Source organism: Haliotis rubra, unplaced genomic scaffold, assembly GCF_003918875.1.
Source record: "Haliotis rubra isolate DU_JTF1 unplaced genomic scaffold, ASM391887v1 Scf13, whole genome shotgun sequence".
Lineage (NCBI taxonomy): Eukaryota > Metazoa > Mollusca > Gastropoda > Lepetellida > Haliotidae > Haliotis > Haliotis rubra.
Window position 1 is genome coordinate 3,446,431 of NW_025765225.1, and position 20,134 is coordinate 3,466,564.

At 38.3% G+C, this 20,134-nt stretch overlaps 2 protein-coding genes across 5 annotated transcripts in view; one reads left to right on the forward strand and one right to left on the reverse strand.

The window, feature by feature from the left end:
• The window catches only part of LOC124267172 (kinesin light chain-like), a 44,034-nt gene extending 39,200 nt beyond the window's left edge, over nucleotides 1–4,834 (reverse strand). The window contains exons 1-2 of one of the 4 annotated variants that reach the window (XM_046702084.1): nucleotides 4,573–4,834; nucleotides 466–510 (exon numbers count right to left, since the gene is read on the reverse strand). In XM_046702084.1, the coding sequence (XP_046558040.1) occupies nucleotides 466–491 (26 nt within the window). In that variant the 5' untranslated portion in view covers nucleotides 492–510; nucleotides 4,573–4,834. Of the gene's footprint in view, nucleotides 1–465; nucleotides 511–4,258; nucleotides 4,481–4,572 lie in introns of those variants that run through there. The other 3 variants (XM_046702083.1, XM_046702087.1, XM_046702086.1) reach the window with 3 other exon arrangements.
• Nucleotides 4,835–7,011: 2,177 nt separating this feature from the next.
• Nucleotides 7,012–19,776, forward strand: LOC124267177 (eukaryotic translation initiation factor 5-like). The gene is made up of 12 exons (XM_046702091.1): nucleotides 7,012–7,115; nucleotides 7,242–7,387; nucleotides 11,151–11,385; nucleotides 11,722–11,803; nucleotides 12,711–12,883; nucleotides 13,372–13,488; nucleotides 13,794–13,964; nucleotides 14,786–14,947; nucleotides 15,500–15,661; nucleotides 16,880–17,047; nucleotides 17,985–18,110; nucleotides 18,813–19,776. The coding sequence occupies exons 3-12, from the start codon at nucleotides 11,314–11,316 to the stop codon at nucleotides 18,903–18,905; spliced, it is 1,326 nt and encodes a 441-aa protein (XP_046558047.1). The 5' UTR covers nucleotides 7,012–7,115; nucleotides 7,242–7,387; nucleotides 11,151–11,313; the 3' UTR covers nucleotides 18,906–19,776.
• Nucleotides 19,777–20,134: the final 358 nt, after the last annotated feature.

Sequence of the window (20,134 nt, forward strand, 5' to 3'; positions counted from 1 at the left end):
ATCTGAAGTAGCCTTAACATATGAAACAAAATTATCTGAGAACACTGACATAATGACTACTTCCTGTTTCCATTCCTTTAAAGGACTCCTCGTGGTACTGGCAAGAGTGTGGAGTCAGGATATAATGCTGCTTGGAGTATTCTGATTAAAGCACAACAGCTTAATTCAGCACCAGAAGCATAAAAAACCACATGCATCAGGTTAACTGACTAAGATCATCATAGGGACATATCGATGATTTGAATGCAAATTGATAGAACCTAAGGGAGGCAACTCTGCACAAGGATTTGAGTCTCCTTCAGCCCCTGTGCTACTCACTCTCTTGGTGTTCATAAGACTTGGGCACAAGAGGGCTGGCTGTGTGCAGGAAACGGTGTCCTAAAACAATGTCTTTGGAATTACCCCATGTATTCATGGTCTTGAGAGTGTATATATGTGTGGTCTGTGGTGGTCTGAAAGCATTACCTGTCACCTTGAACTGGTCCCTCCATGTTCACCACATCACATTGTCTGAAAACAAACACAAAACCATGCAACTTACACATGCACCTTTACACTGGGATACAGTTTATTTCAATGTGTCCCATACATATGTGTGGATATTCCCCTTGAAATTTAAATGCACCAACAAGAACAAATACTTTGATCAACACTAAAATAGCTCTAGCCCCAGAACCATCAATTTTTAATGGTTTGGGTTCCATCCTCCAAACAGCTCTTAACTATATCAATAACTGCATCACTCCCATGTTGCTTGGAAACATAGACATTAGTTGCTTCCGACCCTTTCCTAAGAAGCGCACCCCCTGCCACCCTTTCAGGGGAAGCTAAATATATCAATTACTGTATTAATGTCTTTAGTAAGTACGCAATTTTATCATTTGATAGGAAGTTTGCAGCATAAGACATTATGGCCAATTCAGATGCGATAATAGTCAAATTATCTATTTCAAACACTAATAAGGAGAATGTCAAAGACAAATCGGAATAGTAGATGCAAAGGTTTGGCATCTTGAGAGTCAATTCTTTTAACATGTTGAATACTGCCATGGGCCGTAATGAATGAGGATTCATACAAACAGGATCTTGACGTCTGCACAGTTTGTTGCCACACTTCCATTCCACTTTGTCCAACCCCCTCCTAGTCTACATTGCTCAAGTTGTTTTCTTTTACTTTTTCAATCTAATTATTGAAGAAACCAAATACTTTTCACTCAAAAAAGAACTTTTTCTGCAAAGATTTGTAAGGTAACGGACTTTCATGTTCTCACTAAGCTTGTGAAATTATGTGATGAGGCATGAAGATTTACACCATTTGTGACTTGGTCACCAGTGATCTTTTTCAGCTGGTAAGCTTTACTGAAAATAGTCAATGTATTCATTTTGAAATCAAATGAATAAATGTCAAAGAAAAACTGGGAGTAGTACTAGTAGACGCAAAAGTTCAACACCTTGATTATTCTATCAAACAATTAATGTGAAAGGTAATCTGGAGACAAGTCATAGTGTTGTGTAAAAGTATCTGTGAAGTTCTTATGCCAACAGACTATGTATGCTTCAAAGTTGGAACAATAGTGAAAAAACACCCTGTTAAAATTAGTAAAAACACTAACAGAGTACTTGATATTTTGAACATTTCAAATACTGCCACAGATAACTAGTAACTTCACAATGCACAAAGCACCAGCGCATCGCCAGCAATCTTTGCATAAATCGTTTATTTTATTATCGATTAATATTTTGAAGTACATTATTATTTTGATGTTGCACCACCCTGATAACAAGTATTGCCATATTTTCTTTTTTTGCCTAAGATAATGCATTGCGCCAAATATCAGTAGAGGATGTAACGTGTACGTGAGACTGTCCCCCAGACTACCTGAATATGATACTGATAGGAATAGGCACACCATGCTAGCGACCATAACCAATCAAAAACATTGAAACACATGTTAAGTATTAACAGGCATTTGGAGTGATTACACAATGCCATTTAGATTACACAATGCCATTTTGAAAGTGGTCAAATGTAACATATGTTATATTTGGGATTACACTTTCTTAGTAAAGTACAAATTCTAGTACTTTTTGAGGTGAGCCCCATCCGGGATTCGAACTCACACCCTCAGAGTCAGGCACCTAATCGTATTTGGAGAATGGTGAGCTATGGTACCAACTTGCCATCCAGGTAATGGCTGCTTGTTACACACAAAATGTCGGAAATGCAGTATTCCAATGTAGATCATATCGTGACCTCAGTATCGAGATACGTATCATATCATGAGGCATCTGTATTGTGGCATCCCAACAGATAAGAGTGTGGGTGAATTACGATTCAAACCCACAAGACTATCTTGACAGTTGTGAAATGTCTACAGATAGTAGATGCACTTTCATTCCACTTGTGTCCTCCACAAAGGAAATCAGTTTACCCCATGAGGATTCTAATGTCCCATGCTGTGATACTGCTGAAAAGTGCCTACGTACCATATTGACTCACTACTGTCATCAGGTAAGCCGTAGACTCAGGAAAATACTGCATAAGATACCAGTAAGAAATGACAAATACCAAAAGTATTTCAGTTATATTCTGAAAATCAGCTTGATGTGGGAGAAAAGACCAGAGTGACATCTTAGATGTTAACCAATTTTTCAAATCCAGTGAGATATTGAGAGCCCAGACCATGATCATGTTTAATCTTGGATTCAAACCCAAAACCCTTGGCCTCAAACATGGCCAACTGACACTATTCTGCACAGGGATAGTGATGCCTTTCATGACTGGGCCCTAGTAAATCCTTTGAATGTTAATATAATGTCAGTCCAAACCACAAAGAGACACAGGTGACAAAATAGCGCAATACACAACCATAAATAGATGACATTGGCTGTTCCAATATATACAATAAACTTCATCAATTGGAATTTTCTTGAATGTGCAGCAGATGCTCATGAGGTTAACACCTTCATCACAATATCCAGCATGTTCAGTCAAAGGTTTAACGTGTTACACGTCATCAGAAACAAACCTGGTACAGATATTTGTTACATACTTTATCTCATAAACCCTTCAAGCACTTTCAGCTTTGGAACAGGCAGTGAAAACTGGTAGTGGTAGGAAACACATCAAATGATAAGATTTTATGGTAAAACTTAATTGAAGCAATGTTCACTGAAGACATATGGTAATACAAATATACACTAAATCTGAAATTGTGCAAATGAAGAAATGCAGCTACATATAAGTGTATGAAGTTGAGGGGTGTCCTTTGGAACTTGACCATGATGTTGTTAGCTGCTGAAGTAGTTGACTCCAGGAACCCACAAGTTATATGATACCCTTATTTTCTTGTTTATTTTGTAACGGTGATCATCAACTCTGATAAACAATGAATATGGTGAGGTGGATTTACAACATTCAACAAGGTTGCAGTTCTGGATGTCAGTCATGCACACAATATTGAGTACTCACTAAAATAAATATCATGCATCATTGTACGTCTAATTATCTAGTTCTATTGTAAATGGACATCCATATTTGAATTTGTGTTTGGAATCACTTTAACATTATGCTTATACATCAACGTAAGGAAAATGACAGATGTGTACCATCACCCTGAAGTCTTAGGATATAGAGAAACACTATGCAAGGAACCAGCCACGTAAGTTTTACCAGCGAAAGAAGACTGACTTGGGAAATATTTTTATCGATTAATCACTCTAGAACATCTTAGAGAGTCTGGACTTTCAGTTTCATCAAATCAACAGTATAACTGAAGGTTATGAATCCAAATCTACATAAAATGTACAGATATGTTTGTCTAATCTACAATGGGGTTCCACTGCAGTCAAAGCTGTCAGCTATGTACCATGTTAGATGTAACAGCAAAGAAACATATCTACTAGAGGACTAGGTTACTAACTGACAAATGTAATGTAGAAAATATAATAATGTATTTCACAGACACAACAATTATGAACCTGGGATAGACTTTGTGTCAATAACCTTTGTACCTAATTCTTTATGTTGACAACTTCCTTAACATTATTGTTCCTGATTATTATACCAAAGTGTATGGGTAGAACAAGGGCTTCATGATAATCTGCATACTTGTTGTCTTTCAGAAATGTCAAATCTCACACACACTATCACTGAATATTGTGTGTTCAAATCTACACATACCTGGCTACATGTAAATACAAACGACAACATTTGATTTTGCAAGATGTCATTTTCTGTTTGCTTGCACCTACTCACCTGTATACTGAACCCATTTTTAAATCAGGATCGATATGTCTCAGGTTCCCTGACGTAATTAAATATATAAGTAATTTAACTCAAAATCGCTGCACGTGATGTGTGTGTCTACATTTGGCCACTTGTCCTTTCAACCCTGTATCATCTGGTCTCGTTATGTCAAATGACAGTTGTCAAATGGTGAAGAGTAGCGATTGTTCCTCAAAATCAGATAGTAGAGCGCAAAGAATATTCTACGCCTGTGTCAATTTTCATAATTTATAAAAGGAAGCGACAGTGGTTGACGGTAGATTTAATATTCATGAACAACTTACCAGACAGAGGCGAACAGGATCGATATGTTCTGAAAACACAACTGTGCTTCCGATCTCAAATGGGATGGGAACCTCTTCCACTCGAACGTCGAGATTGCATTCAACAAAAGGGCTCTGTTGGAATTTTGCCTTTCATTGAATTATTGCTCAGTATTTACGAAAATTTTGATTGATTTGTAAAGGAATGCCGAAAACTTCGGTTTCCTCCCATCGAGTCATCATCAAAGATGGCGGAATGTTTTACGGAAATCTCGCATGATCTCGAAGGGAAAGATACCTCATGCTAGTTGGTGTAAAACTATTCATTTAGCACGTTTCAGTGCGATATGGCGCTGTGTATCGTTCAGCCACCGAAACGCATATGGTGGTGTTAATCTAGTATTTTGAAGACAAGATACGTGTTTGAAAGTATTAGAGACACACCAGTGATTAGACAGAGACTGATATACTCTGATGGAATTGTTATTGCTGTCAGAAGAAGTTCTTCAGAATTCTACAACGACTCCCAACTGTCAGATTTACGAATGAGATGAGACGTCAGTCAGATCGGAACACTTACTGTGATATTTGAAGTTAAAAAATGTGATTATTGATCTCTGTCAATTTTAACAAGTTTTCAAAGTATAGAACAAACTCAAAAATGTTTTCGATCACATAAATTCACCTCTCTGAGAGTGAGTTTTGGGTTTACGCCGCTTGTAGCAATATACCAGCAATATCACAGCGGGGAAAATGGGTTTCACACACTGTACCCATGTAGGGAATCGAACCCGGGTCTTCAGCGTGACGAGCCAACGCTTTACCAAGTGCTAGGCTTACAATCGCCTCTACCTCTCTGTGAATTTTATCCTCCAGTTATAATTATACTGATTTAATACGATGTATACATGTATTTCATGTTCGTTCTTGGCACACAGTCGCATACCTGTGCAAATACACCACACACACCCTAGATGCATAAATGGATCACCTCTCAGTTTCATAGTAAGAAAATAATGATTTGTGAAACCCACATCGTGTCACGACAAAACGCCGAGATCGAATTCAGTTCGACACAGAATTTTTCATATTACTTATTACTCAACAAAAATGAAAGTAACACAAGCCCGGAAATTTCCTAGCGTACTTTAAACTGAATGGGGTCATTGAAATCCCCTAAACGACGGATCCATGTTATGAAGTACGGAAGTACTTGAAGCGCGTAGAAAATCTTGCATGTGTCCTAATGTATGAAAGTGAGGAAAAGACGCATGCGCCCATTTCAAAACAATGTATTTCGTGCTTTATATCTATTTCTATAAATCAAAGCTTACAGCAGACGACAAAGAAAAAATACGGGAAAACTGTAAAATAATAGTATTACAGAGAAGCCTCCACGCATATACAAGCATATTCAATGCACTATATAGGACAAGTTCAGGTCATTCTGACCTATATAAATTGAGTCTCTCACACTTCTCAATTTTTTTTCAAAGATACAATACCGATCTTGGAGAATTATTATATAGTTTAACTTTTACAGGTAACTTCAATATACAACCGATATATTCACAGGACAGTTTGTCGCACATGTGTTGTGTTCATGTGTTTTGGTGTGCTTGGGCGTCGTTGACACTGCACGGTACGGAACGCTCTCATCCGTTGTGAGGCAATGAGCCTTGAAACTCGACTTGGGCAACATTACACAACATGACACATGTCGAGCTTACAATACTGTTTTATTATGACCACAGTAGGTCTTAAGATCAGCTATATTTGATATGTATGTATGTGGTAATTCCAAGCAGGTTTATCTGGTGTCTTTTCAATGTGCTCATACGGTACGCCCTTAAACATAGCGTACACAATCGAATTTCGAAATGTGTAATTTCGCAACATGTGGAAATCCACCGGGTTTGTAGACTTAGATAGATGAATCTCCATCGCTACAAGTTTAATAAATCATAACAAATGAAACGTACACTTACAGGTATTTTTATAACACGCAACTATATATGCATTTATATAAATACAATCGTGCAATAATACTTTTTGATCAGGGGTTGTCCTGTGAAAATGGGTACTTTGGTCCATCGAGACTTGTTGAGTTTTTATAATGCGACCATTTTGTTATCATCTCATGTTAATCGAATGATTAGATCGAACGGAAAGAAAATCCCCCAAACCGGCGATATTTATAAATGTGAGTATAAACCATAATCATAAACATGTTTAAAACAAAACATATTTGATTTTAATGTATATTTTTAAGCCTAATCCAATTTAGTTGAGGGTATTAGCAACCGAAACTAGTTCAGGTGTACCCGTCATTATACAAAGAAAGGTTTATTATGTAGCCGTGTCATTGTATATGGAAGAGGTTGTGTTTTTACGTTCTGGTTTTGCAATAGGTTGAAAGGGTTGCGTAGGAGTAAACGATTAACATATATCTATTATGTTGAATGTCACAGACCTTCTAAACAGTTCATTGGAAGATAGTTTTGCGCGCACGTCGGTGCGTGTTCATCCGGGCATTCTGTCATAGCGCAACCAGAGTTCGAGAAGTATGTGGACGAACGTAGTTGAACTTTCGCATTGTCTCGTGTTAATTGCTTGAATTTTCAAATCGTTTTTATTCAGAAATTTTCTTCATCGAATGGGTTAGTTATCTCTGTATATTGTATTTTCAGATTCTGGTGTATGAGAAATACTCGCAGAAGGAAGATTTCATCTAACATATTGGGACCAAGTTCCCCAGGGCGATTGCCAAATACAGTTTGCTTACAAATTTCTTCGCTCATTTTTAGCGTTTTTATGACGTTTGTGCGACCAGACGGTAAGTTTGATGTTTTTAGCTTTCATTTACGTCAGTTGTCAATGTAAATTGTCGTAGACATGTCCTATTATGATGAAATATGTTGAAATGTCGGCCATATTGTTCCGTGATAAATCTGCGACATCAACACGTGGCGAAGGTGTTTGCCGTCACTTGATTGACAACACAGTCTGCTCATCGTATTATTTACTTCCCTCAAGGACTGGTATTTTGTGATACGCCTTTGACCACATATAGTCTCATAAGCCAGGATAGGTAGCTGTTAGGGGAAATATTTATGATTTCACCTCGCGAACAAGGTCAGTATAACACATTTTAATAGTTGTTCAAACCTTGATGTTCTGTTACAAAGATAATGGTAAATGCAATGCTACCACCTTTTAGAGCATGTATCAATAGGGGAGGAAGCTCCGGACAGTTGCCTGTGCTATCAAGTATGTCAGATTGCCCTTACGTTCAGATCTATAGACCTATATCCATCTAGGAGTTATCCTACTTCTACACTAAATGGTGCATGTGGATAAACTTGAAATGGCTACCAGTCTGTAGATCATAGTTCCCAATTTAAATAGTTATTGTCAGGTGTTGTATCACTTAGGATGTCATATGTGGAAAGGCTCCACATCCTGCTACATTCTCCCTTGTCAACAGAAGGTACATCCCAGCTGCATGGTTGGGTACTGAGACTTATTTTCCTCGAGTTTAATGTGAACTCCCTCAGCCGGGTGTGGATGTAGCGGCCTACAAGTTCAGGGTCCTTTACTGAGCCTCGAACCATACATGTTCTGATCTGAAGTTGGATGCCTTGTCCACATGGCCAGAGAGGTTAACCCCATCAACAAGCTGACATTGTTAGGATGTCATGTATGGGAAGACTCCATACACTGTTACAATATGGCATTACTGTATGGTATCACTATGTGAGGCACATAATACAATGCATGGATTTATAACTCATGTATCCTGTACAGATGATTCATTACAAGTTATATTCATGTCAAAACATTCAAGAACAAGTTTATGCAGATTTCTTATATTTCCTGATGGCCACAAACAGCAGAATCTGCAGTGCCCCTAAGCTGGCATGTTTCTCCCTAGCAATATCCCATTTTTGCCACCTGAAATTTGAACAAATTACTGAGGGTTGTTATTCGCCTGACAAAAGGGAGATAATGGTTACTCATGAAAAGAGAAGTAATGGGTGAGAGTTCCTTACGTACCCCCAACCAATTTTTTTCAAACAATACAAAGATATACAAGTAATGAAAAGTACCTTATAAAATGGGGGCAGGGTGGGGGGTACGTAAGGAACTCTTTCCAAGTAATGTATCAGGATATGAATCGTGTCACAACCACTTCACTGTTTTGTTTCACCTTGAGTTTAGTCATGCGGGTGAGGTTTGTTGACCTTGTCATAATAATAAAATCCCAATTGTATGATTCATTGCTCTTAATATCAGTGTCAGGGTTTCTCTGATTCAATTAAAAGATTAAGAGTGGTAGTGGTGTTCCGATTAATTGAAATAATCGAAGATTGGTTGCAGTGACCAAATGACCAAGCAATCGATCATATTGTCTTGTAGTCGAACACAAACACTTTTGGAACTACTGTTTTGGTGTTTAGAAATTAGAACACTCGACGATGGAACAAACCTTAGATGTCAGGGCCTGAAAACGTGTTTAATTCTCAGAAAACGCACTTCAGTTACTGAAAATTCATGACTGAACATTTCTTGAAGACTGCAGGAACTTTATGTTCATGATCTATTAGTTTCACTTTAAAGTTGCATCATTTTATACTTATATGCAAATACAACCTGGATAAGAAAAATCTGAAAAATGTTGCTAACCAATTTTTTTCATTGATTGCTAGTTTGTAATGAAGTAATCATGAGTGTGTTTAGTTTAACACCGCAATCAGCAATATTCCAGATATATGGGGCGGTCTGTAGATAATCAAGTCTGGACCAGTCAATCCAGTCATAAACAGCATGAACATCTATCTACGCAATTGATAAAATGACATGTATCAACCAAGTCAGAGAGCCTGACCACCCAATCCCATTAGTCTCCTCTTACAAGCATGGGTTACTGAAGATCAATTCTAACCTGGATCTTCACGGGTCTTCACAAAAACCAAAAGCCTGATTAGTATATACTTGTACTTCTAGTACACTCAAAAAGATGAAACGCAAAAGTCGTTTTCAAAGGAATAGTCTGTTTAAAATATCTAAATAATCAACAAATCATAATGAATTGTTCAAATTTCTCAAAAGTCAAAGTGCCTGGAGAATGTTCACCCACTCTTCCTGCAGTGCTGATGCCTACTTTTGTAGGTTCAATGGCTGTTGCTGATCAAGAGCATCCCATTAATGGCTCATGTGTTTACATCTGGCGACTTGTTGTGGTTCCTCGTCATTGCCCTGGACATTTACCAAATCTGTTCTCCTGGCATGGGAGATGTCAGCCCACACCATCACACTTCAACTACGCCTTTCCACTTCCTGCATAGAGTTTTGAGCATAACATTCTCCACGTCGTCATTACATCTTCTGTCTGTGAAGAAGCCCGTGAACATCCGGGGTAGAATAGGTCTTCAGCAACCCACGCTTGCCACAAAAGGCGACTATGCTTGTCGTAAGAGGCGACTAACGGGACCGAGTGGTCATGCTCGCTGACTTGGTTGACACATGTCATCGGTTCCCAATTGTGCAGATCGATGCTCATGCTGTTGATCACTGGATTGTCTGGTCCAGACTCGATTATTTACAGACCGTCGCCATATAGCTCGAGGATTGCTGAGTGCGGCGTAAAACTAAACTCATTCACTCACTCTGTCTGTAAAGAGAAGCAAGCAATACAATATGACTTGTCACTAAGCCAAACATGTTGTGGCAATACTATCCTTGACACCATTGATGTCGCAGCCAACTATGCAGATTAGTTGGAAAGATGTGGCAAACTGGGCTGAAATCCTGCGCAATCCTGGTCTTGATGTAGCTTTTGACTTGGAAAAACTTTGCTGTTGCTAAAGCTGAGTCGCCTTTCTCCAGCTGATGAAAGGCATTTTGGCAAAAAGCTGTCAGTCATGGCATGTTTTCATTTGCTGAACAGTTGTGATGACAAATTAAAACCCATCAATTTCCCAAGCCCAACAATTCATGATGCATATTCTTTTCATGTTGGTGTGTTTGGCCTCTATGCTCCCATGTGGTGCCATTTTTGTGTTTGCCCCACTTTTTCAGTAGTTCTTGACCATACTTTATTCTAACCACACAAATCACTCTCGATCCATGCAGACATGAGAAATACTTATTTGGTATTCAGGTTGTATGAATATTACCAAAACTCATATCAGATATTTTAAATTTTCCTACTTGTGTGTTTCTATTGTTTTGCCCCATGGGTACAATGTGTGAAGCCCATTTCTGGTTTTTCTCCTCTCTCTCTCTCTCTCCCCCCCCCCGTGATATTGCTGGAATATTGCTAAAAGCAGCATAAAACTAAACTCACTCAATATTTTTGTGCAGGGTAGTATTAAAGGTCTTTCAAATTGTTGGTCATTGAAAACGTATCAGTTATTGGCAATATGGTTTTCAGAAAAAATAATCGTTTTGCATGCACTCAGCACTCAATTATGTTGCTGAATACACATGAGTTTTGTATCCATGTTGCTCTGGTTTATGGAGTGATATGGAAGCTAAACAATATATGGATTGTTTTGGGTGACACTTCAGTAAAAGGAATGATTTTGATGTTGCAGGGCCCTTGTGGTGGCATACAAGAATAATAGAACCAGAGCTAAGTGGTTTGGGGAAAGATTCGTCAGAAAGGTTTATGAAGTTCCTCAAGCAAGCTGCTCATTTAAATCAAGCAGATAGAAGTATTCATAGGAAGAGGAAACCTTATCAGAAAAATCTATCAAGATGTCGTTCAACATTGATAGAAGCAATACCGACCCCTTCTACCGGTACAAGATGCCTCGTCTCTTAGCCAAGGTGAACATTTTATTGCTATTGCTTGTAACATTCATTCCTCGTAAGTACTGACCATTAGTCTTCCATCAGGATGAAAAGTGCATACCTGGAAAAAGGTGTTCTGACACAATTGATGGTGTGAAACAAGAACTTGTTAAGTTCCTTTCTGAAGTTTTCAACCATTCTGATGATGAAATGAAGGTTCCACAAGAATATAGAAAAAAACCCAATGATTATAAATGAGTCAATGCCTTTGTTCAAATCCTTAAAAATTATAAGACCCATATATATAAGTTGATGCCAGTTTGTGTTTTGTTCAATTTTTCTGTGTGCAATGACATTTGTTTGTAATTGCAGGTGGAGGGGAAGGGAAATGGAATCAAAACAGTTATTGTGAATATGCCGGAGATCGCCAAGGCCCTAGCACGGCCTCCGACTTGTAAGTTGATTACAAAGCTTTGCATGACTCCTGATTAACTGGCTACTTTCCATTTTCCATCAAATGTTTCTATCTTCAGAACACCTTGTTTGAGTTAAATTCTATTTCATTTGTTATGAAGCATTTGTAATTATCCAGTTCGGCATGAGTTCCCCACGTAACCCAGGGGTGGAAATAACCCATTCTCCGCTGTCCGAGTCCAGTGTTTTTTTCTGTCGGGCAAGCAAATTTGTATATCACGCTGTATCAGTGTCCAGTTGACTTTCCAATGTTAATAATGTTTATTTAAAAAAATCAACAAGAAACGGCCAGTATAGTGGAAAAATTATCAGGGCAAGTGATTTTAGATGTGCCACTGTACCGGAGTACACTAGCAATTTTAAAGTTATTTCCATCCCTGGTAACCCCTGATTCAAATGTATTCTATTTATTATGATTATTTCGAGGGTTTAGTGGGGGCAGTGGGGTAGCCTAGTGGTTAAAGCGTTCGCTTGTCATGCCGAAGACCCAGGTTCAATTCTCCACATGGGTGAAATGTGTGAAGGCTATTTCTGGTGTTCCGTGCTGTGATATTGCTGGAATATTGCTAAAAGCGGTGTAAAACTAAAGTCACTCGCACGAGGGTTTAGGGTTCAGGCATGAGAATTTTCCCACATATCTGAGGAATTCCGTGAATTTGATTGCACTGGGGTCGTTGGATCTGGTATTGGGAGCTATGGCCACCAACACCCCAGACTCATTTCCTCTTTTTTTCACTCCTACCCATTCTCATCTCTGAGGGTTAGTGTTAGTCTTTTTATAAAAACCATCTACTCTTTTGCAAAGAATGACAAAAAAGGAAAAAGGGGATTACGGGCGGAAATTTTTCCTACTGTTCATTACACTTATAGTACAATTGTATTTGCAGATCCCACCAAGTATTTTGGCTGTGAACTTGGCGCACAAACCCAGTTCGATTTAAAAAATGATCGCTTCATTGTCAATGGCTCTCACGAATCCAACAAGCTTCAGGATCTGCTTGACGGCTTTATCAAGAAATTTGTCCTGTGTCCGGAGTGCTCCAATCCGGAGACAAATCTTGTAAGTTGGTTGATATCTCACTGCAGTGTACTACAGTGTACAGTTTAGCCTGAATGGCTCGGGGTAATCTCATCACTTAAGAATATTTTTGTTGTGTTTTAGTTTGTTTGTACACTGTGTCAAATAGTGTATTGTTGAAAAAGTCTGTTCGCTAAAGAGTTGACAAGCCATACTTTTTTTGTTTTCAGTAGATTTTAATCTGAATATATGGACTAAGCTTTCGTGTATTTCTGAACTTGTAACACTGAATTGTAACTTAAACTCCATTCTAAACTCAGTCTTACATGATTTCTAGATTTTAAAAAATGTTTTATGCAGGCATGATGAGTTATTTTGTGTTGGATTCCCCATCAAGAGTCTTGACTGAGAACAAACACTCTGACTGCTAAATTACCAGTGTTATTTTATGACCAAAGATTTAATGAAAACAAGTAACAGTAATGTTTTATACACGTGGGAAGTTAACAGTATCTTTTGTTTTGTTGCAGACTGTTCATGCCAAGAAACAAACCATATCCCAGCGCTGCATTGCTTGCGGGTATACTGGCAACATCCCATTGACTCATAAAGTCACAACATACATTTTGAAAAATCCACCAGACATGGTATGTTGTACATTTATTGGTTTGAATCTTTTGACAAATTCTTTTTTCCAATTGGAGTGTTTAGGGCGTCAGGGTAGCCTAGTCGGTAAAGCATTGGCTCGTCACGCCGAAGACCCAGGTTCGATTCCCCACATGGGTACAATGTGTGAAGCCCATTTCTGGTGTCCCCCCGCTGTGATGTTGCTGGAATATTGCTTAAAACAGCGTAAAACCAAACTCACTCACTCACTCTTGGAATGTTTTGTGATTTCCCAAGCAGAAATTCAATAAGATTAAATGTTATGTGAATTGTATATAAATTTCAGGAAGTGTCGACAACACCCCAGAAAGGTGGCAAAAAAAAGGAAAAAAGAAGCAAGAAAGGAGCAGTGAATGGGGACAAGGAGGATGATCGTGCCAGCCCAGAAGCCAATGCACAGGAACAGATGGCTGCGCAGCGAGCTTCTGGAGGCGTGATTGATGCTCCACCGGAAGAGGTGAGTGTTTCATCCTTGAAATCCTTGTCATGACTGCAACATCCCTGCTTTACCAGATTTGTTTTTCTTACTAGGGCTGTTATCATTCACCCGTCTATTCGATGAATCAGTGTCACTTCATGAATTTAATTCATTATTCACTGTCACTGGCTTAAAAGTGAATTTTATAGGAAATAGAAGTCCTACTTGAATTTGAAAAATGTGAATAAGGAAAATAAAATATGTAGAAGGCAGGCAGGGCAAGTCAGCATTCTTCATGTATTTACTTTGACAGTAAAGGGGTCATTGTTAGCACTGGTCTGAACATGTTACAGAATTTATTTGATTTTGTTTCATTGAATAGTACATCAGCTGCTGTCTTGTTATTGTATTCGTTACACAATATTTGTGATACTTATCATGCCCGCCTGTGGATACATTGCAGCCCTACCCTTAACACATATTGTGCTTATGAAACAATACAGGTCATTCTCAACCTGGACTACGCTTATTTTTCAGTTTTTCTTTAATCTGAAAACTTGTACAGTAAAGTGATTATCTATTACCTACCTTTTATGTAATTAATACATTGTTTGATGCAGTCCGGTAACTTAATGGAGTGACAGTCTTGGTGACAGTTCACAAATCTACCAAACTTTAAAAGATTTGGTGTGGCAAACATGATGAGTTATTTTGTGTTGGATTCCCCATCAAGACTCTTGACTGAGAACAAACACTCTGATATGTCACCTGACAGATCTTATTTTGTTTAAGTATTTTGAAAAAAAAATTTGGGGGTGGGTGGTGGTGGTTGGAATATACTCATGTTTACTCGGATTCAGACTCGCGAGATAGACGATGATGACTGGGGTGAGGAGACAAGTGCTGAAGCCATCAAACAGCGGATGCAAGAACTGACAGATGCAGCTAAAGGACTTGCTTTCACAGAAGATCTTGAAAAAACATCGGAGGAAAGAGTGGACATTCTCTACAAGTACATTGAGGTAAACACAAGTGTTCACGGTGACATCCTATTTGACAAGCTTAACAATGAATAAGGCTCCTTTGTTAATCTGATATTAAGACCCAATTAAGCCCAAGTCTTAAAATTGGGAATAGCACATATTGAATTGCAACATAAGACACACAATTTGTAATAAGTTTAAAAGAGTTCCTCGTCAAAAAGCATCCTCGTTTTGTCTGCAACAGCGTCCGTTTCCAGAGTGAAAGCTAAGGTCTTTTGTGTCCACTGAGTCATGTACACATGTAATCCCTACGAGTGATATGAAAACTGATGTTCGCCATGTGCTTTTTACCATGAGACATCACTCCCAACCATAAAATTAGAAATTTTGATTGAGGCCCATGTGCCTAACAATGAGGGGAAATCCTGGCTTTAGGCCATGTGCCCAACATTCAGGAAATCCTGGTGTGTGATTTCAAGTCCTCCATCTCTTGGTGCAGAGTTACTTCCCTTGGTTGTCTGGTTGTGCTTGTTACTCTTGAAACTGAGATTTGTCCTGATCGATTTACAATACAATGACTTTCTTATTCAGACTCGTCGTGACAATGGAACTTTGAAGAGTACATTGAAGGAGGTGGTTTCTGAGGCGGAGCGGCTGGAGGTGAAGGACAAAGCTACTCTAATTCTGGTTGAGTTGCTGCTTGGTGCCAAGATCATGACACAACTCAAAGAGCATGAGAAACTCTTCCTTGTGGTACGTCATCTTTGGAAGTGCTGACAACTTGTTAGAGGAAGAATGGGAATTTTTGTCACTAGTGTTCTGAGTAAAAAGTCTGTTCATACGAGTTGTTACTGATAAGTTCAGCTTTCTTGTTATCTTTTCAGTTACATTTGATTAAGCCTAATGCAGACATGATGAGTTTCTTTGTGTTGGATTCCCCATCAAGATTCTTGACTGAGAGAAAACACTCTGACTGCATATTTGAATTAGGCCAAAGTAACTCTACTTGATTATCTTTGGATGAAAAGTGTGTACAGTCTTCCCTCACTCGAATGCCGTTTGAGACACTGTGGTCCCGGTTAAGAATTGCAGGATAATAGCTCCCACAGATACTTTTTCACCCCAACGACCACATATTTTCATGAACAGCTGTGAAACATTGCATTAACTTCTCAAAGACAACTTTATCATGAAAACATGCTATCATCTGACTATGTACAATATTTGCATGATGCAACACACCTCATTATAGTACGAGTAAATACTGCCATCCGAAAACACAATCCAACAATTATCCTGACCTCATTTATTATCTTTTATATTGGTTTAAGTTCAGCACCATTTTCATTCAATAAGGACTTTTCACAGTAACGATCGCAAAACTGTGTGTGAAATAGCATGCTGATTTCTCCTCATTCTATATGCACACAACTTCCAATTACCCTCTTACATAAGGGTCTGCTTTCCAATCATTTTGAGCACCAATTCTCATTATTAGTTATATAATTTTCCCGTTGCTGAGGCCATGTACATGTTCTAGTTTCAATAATCAATTTGGATGCCACGATACATAGATATTTTTTTCTAAGACGATACAATTATCGATACATTCAAAACTGTATCGATATTTAGTTTTGAAAGTATCGATTTAAATATGTTTATGTATCGTTTACATTATGCAATTGTATCGTGTATTTTTTATGTTATGAGAGTTATAAATGATTATTTTTCATGCACAAAGATGGGAAATGAGAACTTTTTCATCTCTGAGAATAAAAAATGTTGATCTTTTCATGGACAATTATAAAATATGAAATATTAATGTTCAAAATGTAGCTTAATTTACGTAATAATGTTGCGAAAATAGGTATCATATGTATCGAATCGTGACATGGGTATCGTGATACGTATTGATTTATGACATCCCTAATAATCAAAAGGTATTAGCTGAATTCTGTGTTGCTGTTTCAGTTCTGCCATGGCAACCAAAAAGCCCAAAAGTACCTGTTGGGTGGACTGGAGCAGCTGGTGGGGAATGTTCACAAGGAGACTCTGCTGCCTAAGATGCCTCACATCCTCAAAGCATTGTACGATTCTGACATCCTGGAAGAGGAAGTGCTACTTGACTGGGCAAAGAAGGTAAGACCTGTGCCTTTGACATCACTTCAGACCAGCTTCAAATATTCCAACTCAGATTATGTTCCCATGAGTTCCTAGAACTGTATGCATTTGTAAGATTTACCTGTAAGATCAGACGTTTAGGATCTATGATTTGACAGAATGGGTCATCTTACCCTGTTAGTGCAAATTATTCCTCACGTTGAATTTAGTTGCCTGGAGACCGTTTCAGGAAGTTCTGTAAGCCCAAGATCTCGTAACTTTTCTCTTAACACAATCTTATGATTTTATGGGTGTTTCATGAAACCTGTGAAACATACTTTAGAGTCAGTCGTAGATCTACAAGAGCTTCGTGAAATGGGTGCCAAGTCAATATATAACAACAGACTGCCTTTATTTTGCTGAAGTATTTCTAACTGGGTCTTTCAACATTAGCCATTATTGCACACTTGTGAATTTCTCATCATAAGCATAAGTTTCCCAAAGCAGTATGGGGGGGGGCGATGGGGTTGCCTAGTGGTTAAAGCGTTAGCTCGTCACGCCGAAGACCCGGGTTTGAATCCCCACATGGGTACAATGTGTGAAGCCCATTTCTGGTGTCCCCCGCCGTGATGTTGCTGGAATATTGCTAAAAGCGGCGTTAAGCCAGAACTCAGTCAGTCAGTCAAAGCAGTATGGGCGGTGGGGTAGCCTAGTGCTTAAAGCGTTTGCTTGTCATGCTGATGATCTGGGTTTGATTCCCCACATGTGAACAATGTGTGAAGCCCAATTCTGGTGTCCCCCGCTGTGATATTGCTGGATTATTTCTAAAGGCGTCATAAAACTGAATTCACTCAGTCACTCCTAAAGCAGTATTTGAACAGGCAATGTAGGTTTGTAGCATGCCATCAAATAATGAATACTTAATTTTTACTTGCTTTTGTTTTTCCAAAATTATCACTTTGAAAATTGGCTACAGGTTTCCAAGAAATATGTGTCGAAGCAAGTTGCTGCGGAGATCCATGAGAAGGCTGCACCATTCATAACATGGCTGCAAGAGGCTGAAGAGGAAACAGAAGATGACGATGATGATGAAAACCTGGAGGTTTGTATAGAAAAACATTTAAGTTCTTTCTATTAAAATTCAGAAACCTGGCATCATAAGTGATACTAAAATAGTTACTGGTAAAGCATATCTTACAGAAATGCATAATTCAGTATCCAATTGATCTATTTTCCACAGTCGTGTGATATTTTTTATTTCAATATACATGTATATGTCATTAATGAACTTAAGTATATAGTATCCCAAGTAAGTTGGTTTAAAGAACAAGGTTTTTACCATTTGTTCCACTTTGACATCAGTGTAAGCTTACAGGTTTTAATTGAGTGTTCTAAATACTAGCTGAATATAGTCCCAAACGAAATTGTCACCATGAGCATGTTTCAAAATTGGGCAATGGTATAGCCTTGTGGTTAAGGCGTTCACTCATCGCGCTGAAGACCCGGGGTTGAGCCATCACATGGGTACAATTTGTGAAGCCCTTTTCTGGTGTCCCCTGCCGTTATATTGCTGAAAATATTATTAAAGACACGTAAAACTCAAACTCGCACATTTCTAAATATTTTGGTATACTAAATTCAATTACAATGCAGTATGGAATATTAAATCAGATATTAATTGCCTGAAATACTTAATGTTTTTAGAAAGGATGTTTATCAAGTGAGTCATAAGTCTGTTTTCTCAGCTTTTCAATTAAATTGTAGCAAATTCTTTTGCAATGACTTCTCAAATGATCTGTTTCAGGTTGTGTACTCAACAACTGAGAGGGTTGGCCAGCAGGAGAAGCCGAAACCTGAAACTGCTGAGGTAGATGACTTCAACATAGATGACATCTAGATGATGCCCAACACAGACAGATCAAACTAGCACTCCCCGCCGAACTGCAAGCTTCATAGCTTATCTATCTAGGACAGATGAACTATCACAGGGGAGAAGACTAGGCTGTTCTGTTGACTTTCTTGTGAACATTCTTGTAGGTTAGGATGGGCCTCCAGTTATAGTGATATCAGTAATCGGAAACTATCTGCCGATACAGAACTTTTGACTCGCAAGTGTCTGATATGTTATACAGACGTTGATCAATTTGACCACTATCTGATCACCAAGAGCATAATTTATTAATATATCATTGTTTAGAGGGCTGATCAGAACAGATTTTCAATGTAATTGTAGATAATGTCGGCTTGTCATCATTTTGTTTGTAATCAGCCTTATTTGTATATTGGGAATTTGTTGAAGTTTACCACTTTTGTTGTAAACATACATTTGATATTCTTTGGAGGTCTGTGGTTCTTAAATTCTTATTTTCTTCCCTGAGTTGGTTCCTTGCAGCTGCAAGGACTCTTGAAATGAACCCATTGAGTTTTGCATGGATTTGACTTGTCAGGATTGACTTGATGAAATGGTGCAACTTGTTTTAGTGATTTGGTTTATGGTATGTTCTGTGAAGCTCTGTATTGTATCAGTTTGTTGTGGCTTTGTATATTTTTGTCAAGTTTAGTTTTTAAAGTTTTATGACATCTTTGCAAAAATATCTATGCTTTGATATTTTATAGTACAGCCTATGCTATCTTATTTCTTCATCTGTGAGACAACTGTGGCTTCAGTGCTGGGATGTATGTGCTATTCATGTGGGGTATTGTTTGCTTACTCTTGAGGTACAACTATATATTACTAAATTATGTAATAAATAAAATGTTCCAATGTTCAAAGTATTTGTTAACATCTATTTTGCTGATTTCTCAACAGTGATCTGCTCAAAGCATTTCAGAACAGTTTAGCAGATTCATGAAATGTGAACACTATTTTTCCAAGTAAAAGTTTTGTTTAAGGCTGCCCTTAGCAATGAGGGTGGTCTGTAAATCCACGAGTCTGGACCAGACAATCCAGTAATTAACATAATGAGCATCAATCTGCATTATTGGGATAGGTTGACATGCTTGAACAAAGTCAGCAAGTCTTGACCAGGGGATCCTTTGTCGACTCCACATTTATGAAGATCCAGATTTTCATGGGTTTCAAGAAATGAATTGAATTGGGATTCCTGTTTAGAATAGGTCCTGTTC